The sequence below is a fragment of the Spea bombifrons genome, chromosome 1 (genome assembly GCF_027358695.1).
Source record: "Spea bombifrons isolate aSpeBom1 chromosome 1, aSpeBom1.2.pri, whole genome shotgun sequence".
Taxonomy (NCBI): Eukaryota; Metazoa; Chordata; class Amphibia; order Anura; family Pelobatidae; genus Spea; species Spea bombifrons.
In genome coordinates, this window is record NC_071087.1 from 2,367,728 (window position 1) to 2,386,607 (window position 18,880).

The window sequence follows — 18,880 nt, forward strand, 5'->3', positions numbered from 1 at the left end:
AGGCTCCAGCTTCACTCATCTGGAGAAGACCCAGAACACTATCCTAACTGCTAAATTCTTATAGCAACTCAAGTTATCAATTCGCTTACATTGCAAACTTGAGTCTTAATTGAAAGACACGTCTGAAGTGCTGTAAGTGATGGCTGTTTGATGTTTTGCCCAAAGATAGTTCTAGAAACAGCTTCACAAAGTAAACAACCTCTAGCGCTATAGGCTTGTGCTCAGTCTTCTGATATAATGCAGGGAGAGTCCAGGAAGTGGGTTATTACTTTCCTGGGGATTAAAGGAAGTGACGGACATTTTATAAAAAAATGTCCTGACTATGCTAATGGTGGATGTCAGAGCTGGATAATATGAATATAACTAGAATACAAAAGGTACATTAACACAAATTGTGCATTTCTGTATTAAATCATATTATTTAAAATTCACATAGAATAAAAATCATATCCAATCAGAAAACCTCTGTGAATTAAATTTAAAAAAACATAACATATGCAGAAAAATCAATGATAAAACGATAAATATTATTAAAGGGCATAAAACTGCCGATAAATGAAACTTCCTTCTAAAACTAACTAATACTCTAAAGACATTTGATTAAAGTCTGCGTTTGTATATTTCTGTCCATGCAGACAATTACCGGCGCTCTGCGGTTTTCATATAATTTAAAACCAACATAGAATTGCGATCCCAAAACACAAAGTCCTGCATCTATATTGAGACTCCATTGCAATGAATGAGACCGCACTGTATAAAAAGAGCCGAGATGTTCAGGTTCATTACAATGATATCAGATGCAGCAGATGCCACTGACCCACACGGTGCTCGACTCCACCGAACCCGGCAGACACTCTATGGCACACGGCAGGTTACTGAGCTGCATGATGCTGATCTCTGGGTCTCTTCCATTGAAATGTCTCTTTTGTTTGTTACTCCTGTGTGTGACGCCCTGCAGATCTGAGATCCAGAGCCCAGCACCGGCCTGTCATCTGCAAGTCATCAAACCATTTGAAGACTTTGAGTATTTTAAAGATGGGGACCTTATAATTGGAGGAGTTCTCACGGTGAATAATCAAATGAAGAATTATATTTTTTCTGGACAGGATCATTTTTCACCCCAAATAGTCTGTGTCACGTAAGTTCCCACAACTAACCATAAAAATAATAATTCATTTTATAGAGAGCCCAAAACTACTAAAAAAAGGGAAGTGACTATGTTAAGCAGTAAATCCAGTTGCTGTCCAGCTGTTTTCACACATTTTTTATTTCCCCCCTGCGTGGTATAACTTGCACACACGCTCTAGTGCTATTTTGAGGTAAATATATACATATTTATGACATTTTTTATTACTTTTTATTAGGCTGTTTTGTGAAATTAACTTTACACAATGTAAGATGTGTGTTTTTTTTCTTGCAATATTATGAATTTTATGTAAATCTACCCATATAGATTTAAAAAAATATTATGAGGATATTGGAGAAAATACGTATCTGTAAAACAGAGGTCATTGTGTTTTACACTAAGGAGCTGGCATCTCCTTTTGAGAACATGATAAATGCATGATAATGGCTACAAAGGTTAACCGAAATGTTGATTATTATTTTTTTTACTAAACCAACTCTTGAAACATTAGGACTGACACTATGTAGGATTGACAAAAAAATTAAAACACATTAGGAAAAGAAAAAGAGATTGGGAGTTTGAGGAGGGAACAGACAGAAATAGAGGGACTATACTATGTACCGCCCAAGGATTCCTATATTTCATAAGATTTCTCTCTTCAGAAGAAGTGTATAAGGTGAATTTTTTATGTAGATTTGTCTTTTTGGACATTTTCAATCTGTGAAGAGGGGCCACATGTTGTACTGGGTGGGACCAGACTCAGCCATGACCACCACTCTCCACTGTATTCAGACATTTGCAACCATCTCAGGCAGGGCTAGGAATGGGCTTGACTCAAAAATATTTCACAAAGGTCCTTGATTTGTCTTCTGCAAGACATGCCCTACATTAAATAAATATGTGAGGGTAATTACGGCACTCACGCTAGTACTCTCTACTGACCTATGGCCTGTTTTGCCATTCGTTTAAATCTAGAACCTTTGTCAGTTGATGGTAACATGGTATTCCTACAAAGTCTTAATAAGTGTTTTTATCTGGCAGACCTCTGACTATGTTCTTCTGCTTTAATCTAATTCTTCTACCTTTACAGCCCAGGCCTCATGGATTACATCAATTTACTGGTCTTTCTTTTCACCATTGAAACATTGAACAACGACCCAAACATTTTACCAAATATTACCCTGGGTTATCATATATATGACTCCTGTTTAGATGAAAGAAAAGCTGTGAAAAGCATTCTTCAGATTTTGTCTGGCCCCCGCATGACCGTCCCTAATTACTCTTGTGTGAATTCTAACAACGTGGCTGGATTTATTGGCGATCACCATTCTACTACTACCATTCCCATAGCACAGTTACTAGGGGTGTATGGATACGCACAGGTGAGTAAACTGAATGGTCTTCCATGTATTGTCTGACATTAGCATTCAGTTTCATGGTGAGATCACAACCATGTCTGACTCCAAGCTGTTATTAGAAACCTTTACCGCAGAATGTTTACACTTTTCTCTTCCATCTTGTAGATCAGTTATGGAGCGACAGACTATGCGCTGAGTGATAGACGTGTTTATCCGCATTTCTTCTGCTCTGTTCAAAATTATCTTGTCTATAATAAAATGATATTGAAGATTCTAAAACATTTCGGATGGACCTGGGTGGGAATTCTCACGGTTGATGATGACACCGGAGAGACAGAGAGTCAGGCTCTGAGAGCGTATCTGACAAATTATGGAATTTGTATTTCCTTCACTGTAAAAATTATTTTATCACAAGAACTATCTGAAAATATGAAAATGATGTCAGAAACTGTTTTAATGTCATCGGCTCGAATTATTATACTCTGCGGCTCTTTCAGCATCAGAATTATTCACATTTTAACTCTGTGTCTCAAACATAAAGATATAACATTAATCCTTCCTCCTGCCTGGGCTTCCAATGAACATCTCACAGATTACTTTGTAGAACCCCTGAATGGCAGTCTGGCCATAGAACCGCATCCTCTAGCACTACCGGATACCGGAAGTTTCTTTGATAATATCCATCCTTCAAACCGTCCAGCAGACATGCTTCTCGAAGATATATGGACATTGTATTATAAATGTATATCGGAAAATTCTGAAAAGAATAGGCTTTATGAAGAGATCTATAAAATATCTCTGTGTAACTGCAGTGGGAAACGTAAATTATTTGTTAAAGATCATCTGAATGTTGGTGTTTCTCCCCGGGTGTTTATTTCAGTGAGTGCTTTAGTTAAAGCTTTGCATGACATGCACTTATTTTATAACGAGAACTCAAAAGGAAATACAATCCAAAACATCTATAAACACCAGGTATGTATGAAATACAGACTGCTTCACGTGTCAGACGCTGATGGACATACAGGAAGAATTGTCTTGTCATACCCCTTGAATATATGTATTTTATTAAGTGCTGCATAAATTGTTGGAAAAAAAAGATAATAATAATAATCCTTTCAAACTGGTTTCTTAAACATGGCCATGAGTTTACTGAACTCCAATGGCCTCCGCAGTCACCAGATCTCAATCTAATAGAGCACCTTTGGGATGTGGTAGAACAGGAGGTTTGCATCATGCCTTCATGTGCATATGGACCAAAACCTCTGAGAAATGTTTCCAGCACCTTGTGCAAAGTATGACATGAAGAATTAAGGCAGTTCTTAATGCAAAAGGTGGTCCAACCCAGTACTAGCAAAGAGTGTAGCTAATAAAGTGGCCATTGAGTGTATATACAGATCAGCCATAACATCATGACCGCCTGCCTAATATTGTGTAGGTCCTGATGGGTCGAGGCGTGGACTCCACTACACTGAACGTCTGCTGTTGTATCTGGCACCAAGACGTTAGCAACAGATCCTTTAGGTCTGTTAGATGGGGCCTCAATGGATGCATCCTGGGGCTATGTTTTTCTCCAATGACGCATCCGGCCATCCACCTGATGTAAGAGAAAATGTGATTCATCAGACCAGGCCACCTTCTTCCATTTCTTCCAGTTCTTATGCTGATGTGTCCATTTTAAGTGCTTTTGGCTGCAGACCAGTCAGGGTGCCCATGCTGACCCCTCAGCATGGGCACCCTGACTGGTCTGCAGCTACACAGCCCCATATTCAACAAACTTTAGTGCTCTGTGTGTTCTGACACTTTTCTATTAGAACCAACAATAACTTTTTCAGCAATTTGAGCTACAGTAGGGATTTGACCACACGGAGCAGCCTTCGCCCCACACGTGCATCAACGAGCTTTGGCTGCCCATGACCCTGTAGTCTGTTCACTGTTATTGCTTCATTGGACCACTTTTGATAGGTGCTGACCACTGCAGATCGGGAACACCCCACAAGAGCTGCAGTGGAGATGGCCTGACTCAATTGTCAAGCCATCACAAGTAAGCCCTTGTCAAAGTTGCTCATATCCTTACACTTTTACCTTCTTCCAACACATCACTTTGATGAAGAAAGGTTCACTTGCTGTCTAATACATCCCACCCACTTACAAGCACCATGATAACAAGATTATCAGTGTCATTCACTTCACCTGTCAGTGGTCATAATGTTATGGCTGATTGGTGTATATGGACAGAGGTCTTTGCTGTGATGTGACTTTTACATGTATAGTATTATCCATACTAAATGATGAACATCAAAAAGTTAAAAGCAAAACCCACTGTTTTGTAGTTTTACATATTTCTTCCACAAGTTAGGTGTCACTGAAGGGAAAATCTTCCTTTATGATCAGCAACATCCCAGAGATTTTGGTAATTTTATTAGACAGCAAAATCCTATCCTAAATATTACATTATATTGTTTGCCATTTTTGAACTTTGTCTTGGGACAGAGAGGGTTTTTTTTAAAGTTATATCTCTAGCGAAAGTACCTTGTTTGGTACCTATTTTAACATTTATTAGTATTTAATATTATTACACACATGGTACAGGAAGAGGGGCAATCTTCAAATTGAAAAAGGGCATGAAAAGGCTTAGGGTATTACACATGCAGCATTAAAGAGACGTGAAATAGCATTTAATGTCTATGAGTTCCTTGCAAATGATTGCAACGTATTAGAAGCCTTTATGTTGTATATTGTTGTATATTTTATATAATTGTTACTTGCTACCTCTTAAGTTATATCGCCATTCTAACACTAATTGCAGCTCACATGCAAAATCCAATGTTGTTATTTACCAAAGAACAATATTTTCTTCTAAATTGTGCCTTCATGGTGACCCTGGTGCTGTTGGTTCCAACGATGTGCTGTAGACTGATGAAAGGTTGATGCTAGTTAATGATATGAAGTTCTAGTAGATGAATAATAGAGGTCAGGTATTGGTCTATTTTAGTTGAGTGTTTGGGTGGGTTCTGTTGTAAAATGGGAGGTATTTTTATTTTCTTGATTAATGACAGAAGAAAACTCTCCTACATTGTGACTGTGAATGTCCTCTTGTTTTGTTCTAAATCATTTTTAACAGTTGCATCGCTATATAAAAAGGATAACATCTGCATCTCAGTTGGGCCGCTCATTATACGATGAACATGGAGAATTTCCATACCATTACATAATTACAAACTGGGTGTTTTTATCAAATAAGTCTGCATTTAGAAACATTGTGGGTAACTTCACTGAGTGGGCTCCAGATGGTCAGCAGCTAATCATTGACTCGCATTTAGCAATATGGAGGAACAAAGACAACCAGGTAAGGGGGGATTATTGTTTTTGTTTTCCTACATTAAAATTAAGCTACATTTCTATAAACTTTACAGGCATAGAGTATATTAAACATAATTTAACAGAAATAATATAAACTCACCAGCACCATACATCCTAAAGATGGTAAAACAAAACCACTTTGACAGTGTAATGGTTCTAACTTGTGAAAAACCCTGTAGCATGAGAGCCATAAAGTCACATTTTAGACTGACCATCCTAAACACCCACTAACCAGACCTCCCAGCCAGACCTCGCTAAGCCAGGCTCTGGAAAACCTTCCCCAGACAACACACAAATGTCCAGGCAAGTATTTCCTCCCTTACCTCAGGGATACCTCAGGTCTTTTTTTAGGGAATCTGCTTGCCCTGGGAGCATAGAGGAAATTCTTCTTTCCACAACAGTCTCTGATCCCCAGGCTCCAGGTTTTAATGCCCAGCACCTATGCCTGATGCAGACCACATAGGAATCATAGACTGGATCCTGCAAAAGCTCTAGTCTCTTGGAAAAGCCTGCATGGATCCAAGCTGTAAGTCCTAAAAAAAGCAACATGTACCTGCGCCCCAACCATTTGCTCATTCTTTATTAATTTATAAGAGTGGCTCAAACAAGAACTATTTTTTTTTCTGTTTGTAGATTCCAAGGTCTCAGTGTTCAGAGAACTGTTTGCCTGGATATCGAAAAGTTCTGAGACCTGGAACACAAATCTGCTGCTACGACTGTGTCCTGTGCTCGGAGGGAGAGATATCCAATAGATCTGGTATAATAGATTATATAGAATCATACACATAATTTACTCATAGTATGTGTGTAGGAATGAAAGCCTGCTCCTGGTAAGGTAGAGGGTGGAGTCATGGGCGTAGGAGCCCCTAAAATCTGGGGGGCAGCATGAGTTACTGGGGGTTCTTATGCCCATGGGTGGAGTTGGGGGGTATTGAGAGCCACAAGGAGAGGCAGGTGTAGCTATAAGTGATCACAATAATAGACAAACAAGACAGGCATGGGTTGACTAGAGCTGGGCATAACCTCCCCCACCCGGGGGGAGCAGAAAAACTACCTGTCAGCCGACAACCAGCTGTGATACCAAGCACCTTACAGATATTCTGAGAAAAACCTTTGTACACCAGCTCCAACCTCCATGCTTCTGCACACAGCTGGTTCACTTTCACAAATGCGCCTCAGTGCACTAAAAAACCCCCATTAAAAACATAAAAAGTAGTAATGGTTTAACCCCTTAATGACAAAATGCATTGTTTTCAATATGTTTAAGAACTGTACATTTACTCAAGAAATCTACTTATAGTGGGGTTTTGTTATTGTTCCTTGTTTGGTCTTTGAGCTCCTCCGTTATATTTACTTCCATGTGAGATGAGTGGACCAGATTCTTGGCAAAAGTGGTAGAGGTTAGTGCAGCAAGTGACTTGAAACACGCATGGGATAGGCATATGATTCCTGAAACTAAAACGGGGCGAAGGAAAATCGGGACGATTAGATTTGCGGCTATTTTTGTTTGTTATCTTCAGTTCAAATCTAAGAAATGAAAACAAAAAGAAGTAATTTAACATTAGTTAATATGGATACACTCAGTGGGAGGGAACTATATACTATATTATATTTTATGTTTAATTTACATATTGAGACATAATGTTACTTTACGTTATTTTTCAGACAGTGAAAACTGCATTGTTTGCCCAAGTGATAAATGGTCTAATGAGAAAAGGGATCGATGTATTCCAAAATCGGTGGAGTTTCTATCATATTTGGATGCAGTTGCTGCTGTTTTATCCATTCTATCAATTCTGCTTTGTCTTGTAACCGTTGTAATTTTACTGATCTTCATTGTCTTCAGAGATACCCCAATTGTGAAAGCCAATAACAAGAACCTCAGCTTCCTCCTCTTGGTCTCCATCATGCTGAGCTTTCTCTGCGTGTTTCTGTTCCTCGGTCGTCCTGAGGATGTAACCTGCATGCTGCGACAAACAGCTTTTGGAGTCCTCTTCTCATTAGCCGTGTCTTGTATTTTAAGCAAAACAATCATGATCTATATTGTTTTCAAAGCCGCGAAACCCGGCAGCTCCTGGGCAAACTGGGTCAGTGTGAAAGTCTCCAATTCTATAGTACTGCTCTGCTCATCCATTCAAGTTATCATTAATATTTCCTGGTTGGCCATTTCCCCCCCATTTCAGGAGCTGGACATGCACTCTTATCAGGGAAAGATCATCGTTCAGTGTAATGAGGGCTCGGTTATCGCCTTCTACTGTGTCCTGGGTTATATGGGGCTCCTGGCAGCTCTTAGTTTTATTATAGCTTTTTTAGCCAGGACATTACCGGACAGTTTTAATGAGGCCAAGTACATCACCTTCAGCATGCTGGTGTTCTGCAGCGTTTGGATTGCGATGATCCCGGCCTATCTGAGCACCAAAGGGAAGAACATGGTGGCCGTAGAGATTTTTGCCATAGTGGCTTCAAGTGCAGGACTTGTAGGATGTATATTTATTCCAAAATGCTATGTAATTCTTTTTAGACAGGAATTGAATACAAAAACATATTTACTTGGAAGTAGAATTAAAGGTTTAACCAAATAGTTATAAGAACCATATTCTGAATTATATGTATTATTATCTTATAACTGTCAATGGTCAATTTTAGAAACTTGAATTAGTTTTCTGGACATCAAAATACATTTTTGCACACAAAACCCTACATACTTTTAAGAAGCATTTATCTTATTTATAACAGGCAACTATTTTATCCTGCAAGAAAGGTGAGGCGTCCACATGTTGCAAAGCACAGAGATAAACTCAACACCACACAAAGCAAGACACACACGACAGGAACCAAATAAACCTCTGTAGACATAGTGTAAATATAATGTTTATGCCCATCGTATCAGTATAAATGAGTTAATGACTGCATTCAGAACAATTAAAAGATTCCCTTATTGGAATTCAGATTATGCAGACTTCATGTCAGACATTAAAGTAAACTGAAAACAAATCCCTAAATTATTTTGTTTCCTTCTGCACTTGATCATTTGCATACCGATTGTGACGTAACCCTCCATCACTGGGGCCACTGGAGAGGCCTGACTGGCTTTGTAAATACTTCTGTGTCACCCCCAGAAGTATATCACCTCATCACTTGCAGAGGGGATTATCTCTGGCAGACAGGGAGTGACCGCCATTGTTTTAGTTTCATGTCAGCCCCCACCCCCATGGTGCACTACTATGTTGTAGCCCCAGTCAAACCTTGAAACTGATTTCGGCCAGTAATAGATAGTGGAGGTTGGGACCCTATTGTACTGTTAATCCCGTTACTGCCCCTGTTGTCTCTGGGAGGCAGATTAAGGGGCGGTTTGTATCGCAATATCTTGATTTATGTTAATATGTGGTTTGCTGGCTATTTCCAGTACTGTGTGTGAAAAATAAAGCAGTCTTCATTTTGCTTATACCCTACACTGAGTCTTGGCTAGTGACTGGGAACCCGGGGAAATTGGGTTGTCACAGGCTAAGTAAGCACAATTCAGGGGAGGTAGTTGATCGGACCACACAGCTCCATGACACCAATAGTTGAAAATGTTTTTTTTTTTTTTTTTTAATTCACAAATTAACAATACAAAAATGACATTACAATGACCTTAAAAAAACAAACATAACATACAAGGATTCCATTGATATCGAATATTCTGTCTATGTATGGTGTCGAGTTTCTCTGGACAGGGTTCCATTCAGTAGTAAATTGTCTAAACATCAAGTTCTCCGTCAGAAAGAAGTTTTAGCCACTTTTCCCATATTACGTACTTTGTGCTACTCCATGTTGTTTGAGACAAAATCCCCTTTTCCATCTGACATTGGTAAATTAATTGGGATTTTATCTTTGCCCATATTATTACCTCGGAGGATCTCCAATTTCTGGCTATTACTATTTTTATTGCAGTCAATAAATGCAGTAGGAATTGGGTGTCTTTAGTTGAAAAAAAAAATAGTTGAAAATGTTTTAAAGGACAATAATATCTAATTATTGCTTGGTTGGGCAGTGAATCCCGTCTGATACTACACTTTATTTCATGGAATAAATACTGTGACATTAAAGGTTGTAACACTTCCAAACATAGTCGCCTGATAAACTCATCTATACTAATATGAAGTTATTTGCTAGTATGACCAGAGCTCAAGCCAACTTGGGATGACATTTGTGCCTACTCACATTGATGACCTAGAACTCCATTCAAATTAATGCTGAGTCAACCGCCAGATTCTTATGGTAACTTCACTGATAAAGCACTAGGATAGGCAAAATTACTTACAACATGCCCTCAACTCTCCCGATTTACGCGGGACAGTCCCGATTTTGGGTCCCTGTCCCGCTGTACCGCCTATCCCTTCCTCTGTCCCGCTTTGCAGGAGCAGAAGAAGGGTGAGGCAAGATCAGTACTCACCTCAGGTGCAGCTGCGGGGGGCGCACAGCCACCCAATCAGCGACTGCAGCCTGCAGACTAGCTGGGAGATCGCAATCTCCCTCTAGTCGGTTCAACATTAGGGACACTTCAGACCTCGCTTTACTGCTCCCTAATCACTACGTGCCGGCAAATAATGCCGAGCGCGGGGATATGACGTCATCCCTACACTCGGCAGCAATAGCCGGCACGTAGTGATGAGGGAGCAGACCTCGCGCTCCCACCGCAGGATACAGGATGGAGGAAGAAGGATGAAGGAAGACGGATGGAAGAAAAGGTAAGAGATGGGGAGAAAGGGGTGTAATGGCAGTGTATGTATGTGTTTGTGTATGTGTGTGTATGGGCCAGTGTGTGTAAGAGCAGTGTTGGTATTTGTTAGCTGGTGTGTAAAGCCAGTGTATGTGTATATATGTGTGTGTAAGGGCAGTGCCTATGTGTGTGTGTAAGGGGAGTGTATGTGTGTAAAGGCAGTGTACATGTATATGTGTGTGTAAGGGCAGTGTACATGTATGTGTGTGTAAAGGAAGTGTATGTGACGATGCAAGCGCAACATTGTAAAGTGCAATTGCTTGCATCAGTGAGTTCCGCGAGATTTAAAAACATAAAAAGTGTCCCTCTTTCACATTTTGAAATGTTGGGAGGTCCTTACTGTACGTCTTAACTCTGCCACTCTTGGGTCTATTCATAGAAACATAGAATCTGACAGCAGATAAAACCTATTTGGCCTGTTTTTTCCTGATGCATCATTTAGGTCTTGATCAGTTCTTGATCTTGTCTTAGCTTAACAATAGCTTTGTGTCCCTTGTATGCATGCTTCGTTTACTATGTATCAGCCTCTACCACTGGTAGTAAAGTACATTAGAAGAATAATGCACTTGGCATATACATTTTAACTTTTTCCCAACTACCTACCAGTAGTGAAGTACCCCACCTGCAATGAAAAACCCTTCACTGCAGGGGACCTGAATCCTCCTCTCTGGCAGCCGGTGAACGGCTGTTCAATGCACACAGACAACCTCCACTACTGTACTCCACTTCCGCCGGGGCTTCTATGATGGAGCCTGACACTAATTCATTGTGTCAGGCTCCAACCAGGCTGTGGAGCTGCTTCCTTTTAGTTCCCCCTGTCTCGCTAGAGTTCCCCCAGTCTCGCTAGAGTTCCCCCAGTCTCGCTGTGCTTCTGATTCCTTGATTCCAGTTCTGCTCTTTGCTTCAGCTCTGCTTCCTTTATAAGGTGTGGGGCACCCGTTATGTTTGTCTCAGTTTACAGACTCAGGTCCAGAAACAGGCATGCTTCATAACAGGCAGGAAGAGCTGACAGAACACCGTAACCAGAATAACGGGAAAACAAAGTCCAGGCAGAAACGGCTGACGAGCCTAAAGCGCTGCATCTCAGCTGCTGCGCAATAACTCCTGAAAACCATCTTTGGGCGCTCTGGGTCATTACAGTCGTCTTTATGGACCCCGATCCTGACATATTGTCTTTGGAAGAAATAAAAGGTTGTGTGACTTGCATCTGTGAAAATTACCGGTGGGTAGGTTGTGTCATGAATGTAGGGTCACAGAAGGTTTTAATCACTTTCCTACCTCCCAATGGCCCATCCCTATCCTATGTGTACCCTCACCAGCCAGACATATTGAACAAGTTCTCACTAAGGTTCATCCACTCATTACTACTGGACAAAAATTACACATTAACTTCTGCGGACTAGTAAATCTCAGAAGAAAAGCTACAGGGGAAGACACTAACTTGTCCTCAAAGTTATATGACATCACATATTTTATTATACCATCATTTACATTAACAAGTGGCAAGGTATTTCATTGAGTGTGAGATTTTTTACTCCTGTTCCCAAAGCCCAAAATAATACCAAAGAAACAATGCATTTAACTGTATAACATATTTTTTACCCAGAATATTAAAAACACACTTTTTTTTTAGATTCAAGGTCAAGGGTCACATCATTTGATACTTAGCTTCTACCTCAATTAGAAGAAAAGCTTGCTGGGGAAAGTGTACTTTTTCCACATTGGCAACCCTACTGCAGAATCATACCTGCCCGGCATGCCCGGAAGTTTGCCAGGTGAAGCTCCGCTAAGAAAAATATGGCCATATAGTGTTACAGAATCTCCAATATACAGAAAACACAGTCCAAGGGCAGCCGAGTGAGCTACACGGAAACAATGTAATGGATCCTTCCTCTGACTGCTAGAGTTAGGTAAATACGGATCTGCCCATGAATCCTATCCTACTCTGATGTGGAAGAAAGGAATGGTCCCCAAGAAACAAACAATGGCAGGCTAACGAGATGAAGCTACTGAGATAAGACACAGTCCTCAGACAAACAAACAAGGGATGAAGCTTCACCTACCCAGGTTAGGGCAGAAAAAAACACTGAAGATAAATGGGAGGTTCTGGGACGCTTGTAATTTCTTGTCCTACCTGGATAGGCGAAGCTCTCACCTATATATCCTACTGAGAATGACTTGAAACCCTGCTTTGTAACTTCTTGCAGTAGGTATGGTTACTTTTTTCCTTTCTGTAACCATTTTGTACACACATTCTTTCCTACATTGACCGTTTTGTTACCCTATAGATGTACAGGTACAGACACAAAAGGTGAAGCAAGATTAGGAAATACCTGTAAGACTTGAGTTTTCATTACTCTCAAACCCCTCAATTCAGATATTTTAAAATGCTACCCTATAGGGTACTATTTGAGGGTGGATGTAGCCCACTAGAATATGAAAAAATATCTATGTGGGGTGTAATAATGGAATGTTCCCGAACATTAATCCGGTCATTGTTTAGCTGAGGCACCTACTGTGACGAAGTTCTCAAAATTATTATTTTTTGCATGTTTCGTTGGTTTCAAACAAAAGCCCTATTTTTTCGGAACAAAAGTGATGCATAGTTTGTGTGGGAATGTCTAACATGGGAATCTTGATAAAACTAACAAATAGTAGAAATGTCACAAGTTGTAGGGAACGTGCGCTACTAAAAAGCCTCGGTAAGGTAAAGGTAGTGCTGCTCTCACACTGCAGAAACACTTTCCTTATTCCAGACAGTGATGATAAATGACCTGGCAATAGGCGTTTAAAATCATGTTTCTATGTTTGCAGATGACACTGAACTAGGTAAAGTAATATTACTGTGCTGCAGAGAGATTTAGATAGACTGGGGGACTGGGCACACAAATGGCAGATGAAATTTAATGTAGATAAATGTAAAGTTATGCACTTCGGGGTAGGGAATGCACAAGCAACCTACATCCTAAACGGTAGTGAATTAGGGATAAAGACAAATGAGAAAGATTTGGGAATTGTTATAGACAACAAACTAGGCAACAATGTGCGATGTCAGTCAGCAGCCGCTAAAGCCAGTAAGGTATTGTCATGTATAAAAAGGGGCATCAATTTGCGGGATAAAAATATAATTTTGCCCCTTTATAAATCAATGGTAAGGCCACACCTTGAATATGCTGTGCAATTTTGGGCACCTTTTCTAAAGCAGGATATCATAGCACTAGAAAGGGTTCAGAGGCGGGCTGCAAAATTAATAAAAGGAATGGAGCACTATAGTTATGAAGAAAGGGATATGATAGCATTATGATAATATATAATATATATGATAATATATTCAGGGCCAATACAAACCATTGTGTGGAAATCTGTTCATAAACAGGACTATGCTTAAGACGCTGGGTCACGTGTTTAGACTGGAAGAAAGGAGATTTAGTATAAAGCAGAGGAAAGGGTTTTTTACAGTAAGGACAGTAAGGATGTGGAATTCTCTGCCTGCAGAGGTAGTTTTATCTGTACAGACGTTTAAACAGCAACTGGACAAATACTTGGAAAAACATAATACTTGGGGATAAAATCTTTAATTATGGGGAAACCGCGTATTGATCCAAGGAGAAATCTGACTGCCATTTTGGGGTCAAGAAGGAATTTTTTCCCTGGTTAGTGCAAAATCGAAAGGAGCCAAACTGGGTTCTTTTGGATCCACAGCAAAAAATTTTCAGATATAGGAAAGGCTGAACTTGATGGACGCATGTCTTTTTTCAGCCTAACTATATGTATGTAACATATATATATATATATATATATATATATAACTATGACACAATATGGCATGGGGGCAGGAGGTCCCGCTGACATCGCAGGATGACACCAATGTTGGAGGTGAAGTAGGTGGGGAGCACCGCACCGCCGGCGGCAGAACCCAGTGAAATAGCATCCTCTGGATAGTTTTTTTTCCCAGAGCATTTGCTTATTTATACGTTCAAACGGGTCACATCCCCACTTCACATATTACCCTATAAATGCATTCAGGAATATTATAGCATTTATATATTATCAGCTATAATATGAGGCCCTGATAGCCTCATATGCTATCGGCCAATAAAGGTATCACCTATACTAAATTTACTTTACATACAGATATAGATTTATATACATTATAGTGCTTCCCACAGTAATATACAGGTATAGAGTTATATACATCAGAGTTTTAAATACCTGAGATAGTAATATTCAGATATTGATTTATATACTGATATAGAATTATATCACTGTTATATAGAGTTATATACATAAGAGATTCATATACTGATACATAGAGTTATATACTGCTAAAGCTTACTGATATATATATATATATATATATATATAGTTCTATACATTATATAGTTATATTCCTAATATTTAGAGTTATATACATTAGATAATTATATACTGATATCTAGATTAGAGAATTATATACTGATACATAGAGTTATATACATTAGAGAATTATATACTGATAAATAGAGTTATATACTAATAAAGTACTCACAGCACTTCAATTGCTGGTGTCCTGAATACAGGTAACTTGGGAAGAGTTTTAAACATCTGGGGCCCTAAACAGCATTTATTTTTCCTGAAGTAAAATCTCAGACCCCTCACAGCTGTGTACAATGTATGCAGCTCCCGCCATTTTCTCACTCACTTTTACTGCTGCTTCTGCTGATGGGCCCCTCAGCCACTGCCAGAACTCAAAATGGAGGAGCTACATGCAGGTCCTGTGATCAGCTGCACCAATCAGGTGACAGTGAGGCATTGCCTGGGTGTATATGGATGGATGTGGGAGGCTGGAGGGCAGAGTATGAGAGGGAAGCAGGAAGCTCCATGGTGACAGAGCTCAGGACTAGGCCCAAAGTGACTCCTGATTAGATTTCTGTGCTCTCCCTGTGAGAGACTGTGTTGGGGAACATGGAGCGTCCTCCTAAGCAGAGAGGAGCTGGTGAGGCCACTGCAGCTTCACAGTCCATTAAACCCCAGAGTACCCTGTGTCTGCAGAGTGAGTGCTGTGTCCTGCGCATGCTGAGCTCTGCTGGAGGGAAGGCTCCTCATGTCTGCTGAGAATGAAGCTGCCGGTGAGTCTGACAGAGAGGGTCCAGTAGGTGGCCATTACCCATACACCAGTTGTGCTGCAGGCAGGGGCCTGTGAGGTACCTGTGTGCTGCTTGACTGACATTTAAAGGGACAGCGCTATCTAAAAGGGCCCACGTGTAGCTCCGCTCTCCAGGAACTGTGTGGTGAGGGGGTTGTTTAGAAGGGGTATTGGGATAGTCGGGTAGTCAGATATGATATTCCTATTACTGCTGCTGATATTAATACTCGTGGGTATCTGATGCCCTGTCCCCTGTATCTGACATTAATACTGTAAAGCTCCTGTTAAAGAGACAGTTTAAAATCCACTCACTACTTTGCATTGTAACAGAGAGTCTTTTCCTCAGTGTTGTCACATAAAAAATATAATAAAATATTTACGAAAATGTTAGGGATGTACTCACTTTTGTGAGATACTGTGTGTGTATATATAGATATATATATTATATACTCACACACATTATATGACCAAAGGTATGTGGGCACCTGTCCATCCTCTTTTAAGAATCCTTTCCACAAGATTTTAAAGTGTGTCTGTGGGAATTGGTTTCTGTCACTCTTTATTGGAACTAGGGGGCCTAAATCCTGAAATAAATATCTTCAGATCATTATGCCTTCTCCACCAAACGAGTAGGCACTATGCATTCCAGTAGGTAAAGTTCTCCTGGCATCCGATAAACCCAGATTCATTCATCAGACTTCCAGATAGAGAAGCATGATTCATCATTCATCCAAGTCCTGTGGTATTCCTTTATTGAACAATAAAAACTAGACTTGGGCACCAGGGGGCTCTTCGTGTTCGTCTTCGTGCTCGTCTTCGGCAAAAAAAAAAACTTCGTATTCCGCGAATATTCGCCTGGTCCTGTCTTCTCTTCGGGCGAATATTCGCGGACATTCTTCGTGCTCGGGTTTTCTTCGTTTTCCCCGGTTAAGGGGTTAAAACGGGGTTAAAGCCGCTCTGGCGCCAGGAGTTTAAATGTCCGTATGAGCAACTCTATTGGTCGTCAGCAGGGGGCTCGTCTGCCATTGGTTGATGGCAGACGAGCCCCCTGCTGGTGACCAATAGGGTCGCTCGTACAGAATGTTATACTCCTGGTGCCGTAATTGTTCGGCAGATCCCGCTGGTCTCCCTGTTCTATCATTTATTAACTGATCGAACAGGGAGACCAGTGGGATGTGCCGGGTAAGTTGCAGCATTGGGATTTTAAAAGTCTGTACGAGCGACTCTGTTGGTCGCTCGTACAGACTTTTAGGCTCCTGGTGCTGTAACTTACCCTGCACATCCCACTGGTCTCCCTGTTCTATCAGTTAAATGTCCGTACGAGCGACCAATAAAGTCGCTCGTACGGACATTTAACTGATAGAACAGGGAGACCAGTGGGATGTGCCGGGTAAGTTACAGCATTGGGGTTTTAAAAGTCTGCACGAGCGACTCTGTTGGTCGCTCGTGCAGACTTTTGAAACCCCAATGCTGCAACTTACCCGGCACATCCCACTGGTCTCCCTCCCTGTTCAATTAATTAAATGTCCGTACGAGCGAACAATAAAGTCGCTCGTATGGACATTTAACTAATTGAACAGGGAGGGAGATCAGTGGCATCGGCAGGGTAAATTGCAGCATTGGGGTTTTAAAACCCCAATGCTGCAACTTGCCCTGCCGATGCCACTGGTCTTTAACTAATTGAACAGGGAAGGAGACCGATGCCACTGGTCTCCCTCCCTGTTCAATTAGTTAGTCTGTGCCGGGTTAAATGTCCGTACGAGCGACCAATAAAGTCGCTCGTACGGACATTTAACTCTGTACAGGGAGGGAGACCAGTGGCATCGGCAGGGTAAGTTGCAGCATTGAGGTTTTAAAACCCCAATGCTGCAACTTGCCCTGCTGATGCCACTGGTCTTTAACTAATTGAACAGGGAGGGAGACCGATGCCACTGGTCTCCCTCCCTGTTCAATTAGTTAGTCTGTGCCGGGTTAAATGTCCGTACGAGCGACCAATAAAGTCGCTCGTACGGACATTTAACGCTGTACAGGGAGGGAGACCAGTGGCATCGGCAGGGTAAGTTGCAGCATTGAGGTTTTAAAACCCCAATGCTGCAACTTGCGCTGCCGATGCCACTGGTCTTTAACTAATTGAACAGGGAGGGAGACCGATGCCACTGGTCTCCCTCCCTGTTCAATTAGTTAGTCTGTGCCGGGTTAAATGTCCGTACGAGCGACCAATAAAGTCGCTCGTACGGACATTTAACTAATTGAACAGGGAGGGAGACCAGTGGCATCGGCAGGGTAAGTTGCAGCATTGAGGTTTTAAAACCCCAATGCTGCAACTTGCCCTGCCGATGCCACTGGTCTTTAACTAATTGAACAGGGAGGGAGACCGATGCCACTGGTCTCCCTCCCTATTCAATTAGTTAGTCTGTGCCGGGTTAAATGTCCGTACGAGCGACCAATAAAGTCGCTCGTACGGACATTTAACTAATTAAACAGGGAGGGAGACCAGTGGCATCGGCACTGCCGATGCCACTGGTCTCCCTCCCTGTTCAATTAGTTAGGGGTTAACTTTTTTTTTAAAGGGTTAAGGGGCCGTGCAAGTGAGCCTATTGGTCGCTTGCACAGCCCTTTAATCTATGGATTTCCGCTCCCGTTAACCCCTTCGATGCTGTGTTAGATAACGCAGCATCGAAGGGGTTAACGGGAGCGGAAATCCATAGGTTCGCTTTCAGGGGCTACAAAGACCGTGCGAGTGAGCCTATTGGTCACCTGCAGGGTCTTTCTCTGGCATCAACCAATTGGTTGATGCCAGAGGAGGTCCCTGTAGGCGACCAATAGGCTCATTCGCACTGCCCTGTAACCCGTGACGGCGCACCTGCGGATTTCCACTTCCGGGAACTGCCGCCAAGACAAGACAAGGTAAGATGAAGGGGGGGAATGGTAGACGAAGACAATCACGAAGGTCTTCGTGGTGTGTGTCTTCGTCTTCGCCTACGTTTTACCGCCGCCGTCTTCTCTTCGGCGTGTCTTCGGAACGAACACGAAAACGCACTCTTCGTGTTCGTTTCCATGTTCGCCCGAAGACGAATGCACAAGTCTAACAAAAACACACAACACAGTGCAGCTCACGATCAAGATAACGAGGTTAACTGAAACACCAC

General features: G+C 41.4%; 1 protein-coding gene across 1 annotated transcript; it reads left to right on the plus strand.

Annotated features, from left to right (window-relative positions):
* Window positions 1-2,388: 2,388 nt before the first annotated feature.
* Window positions 2,389-8,491, plus strand: LOC128467833 (vomeronasal type-2 receptor 26-like). Its single transcript, XM_053449573.1, has 4 exons — window positions 2,389-2,508; window positions 5,606-5,830; window positions 6,478-6,601; window positions 7,510-8,491. Exons 1-4 carry the CDS (start codon window positions 2,389-2,391, stop codon window positions 8,424-8,426), a joined length of 1,386 nt encoding a protein of 461 aa, XP_053305548.1. The 3' UTR covers window positions 8,427-8,491.
* Window positions 8,492-18,880: the final 10,389 nt, after the last annotated feature.

Excerpts from the sequence above, each read along its gene's own strand:
- LOC128467833 (XM_053449573.1), top strand. The coding sequence starts at position 2,389 with ATGACCGTCCCTAATTACTCTTGTGTGAATTCTAACAACGTGGCTGGA. Across the intron at positions 2,509-5,605 it reads GGGTGTATGGATACGCACAG|TTGCATCGCTATATAAAAAG; the intron begins GTGAGTAAACTG and ends CATTTTTAACAG. Across the intron at positions 5,831-6,477 it reads GGAGGAACAAAGACAACCAG|ATTCCAAGGTCTCAGTGTTC; the intron begins GTAAGGGGGGAT and ends TTCTGTTTGTAG.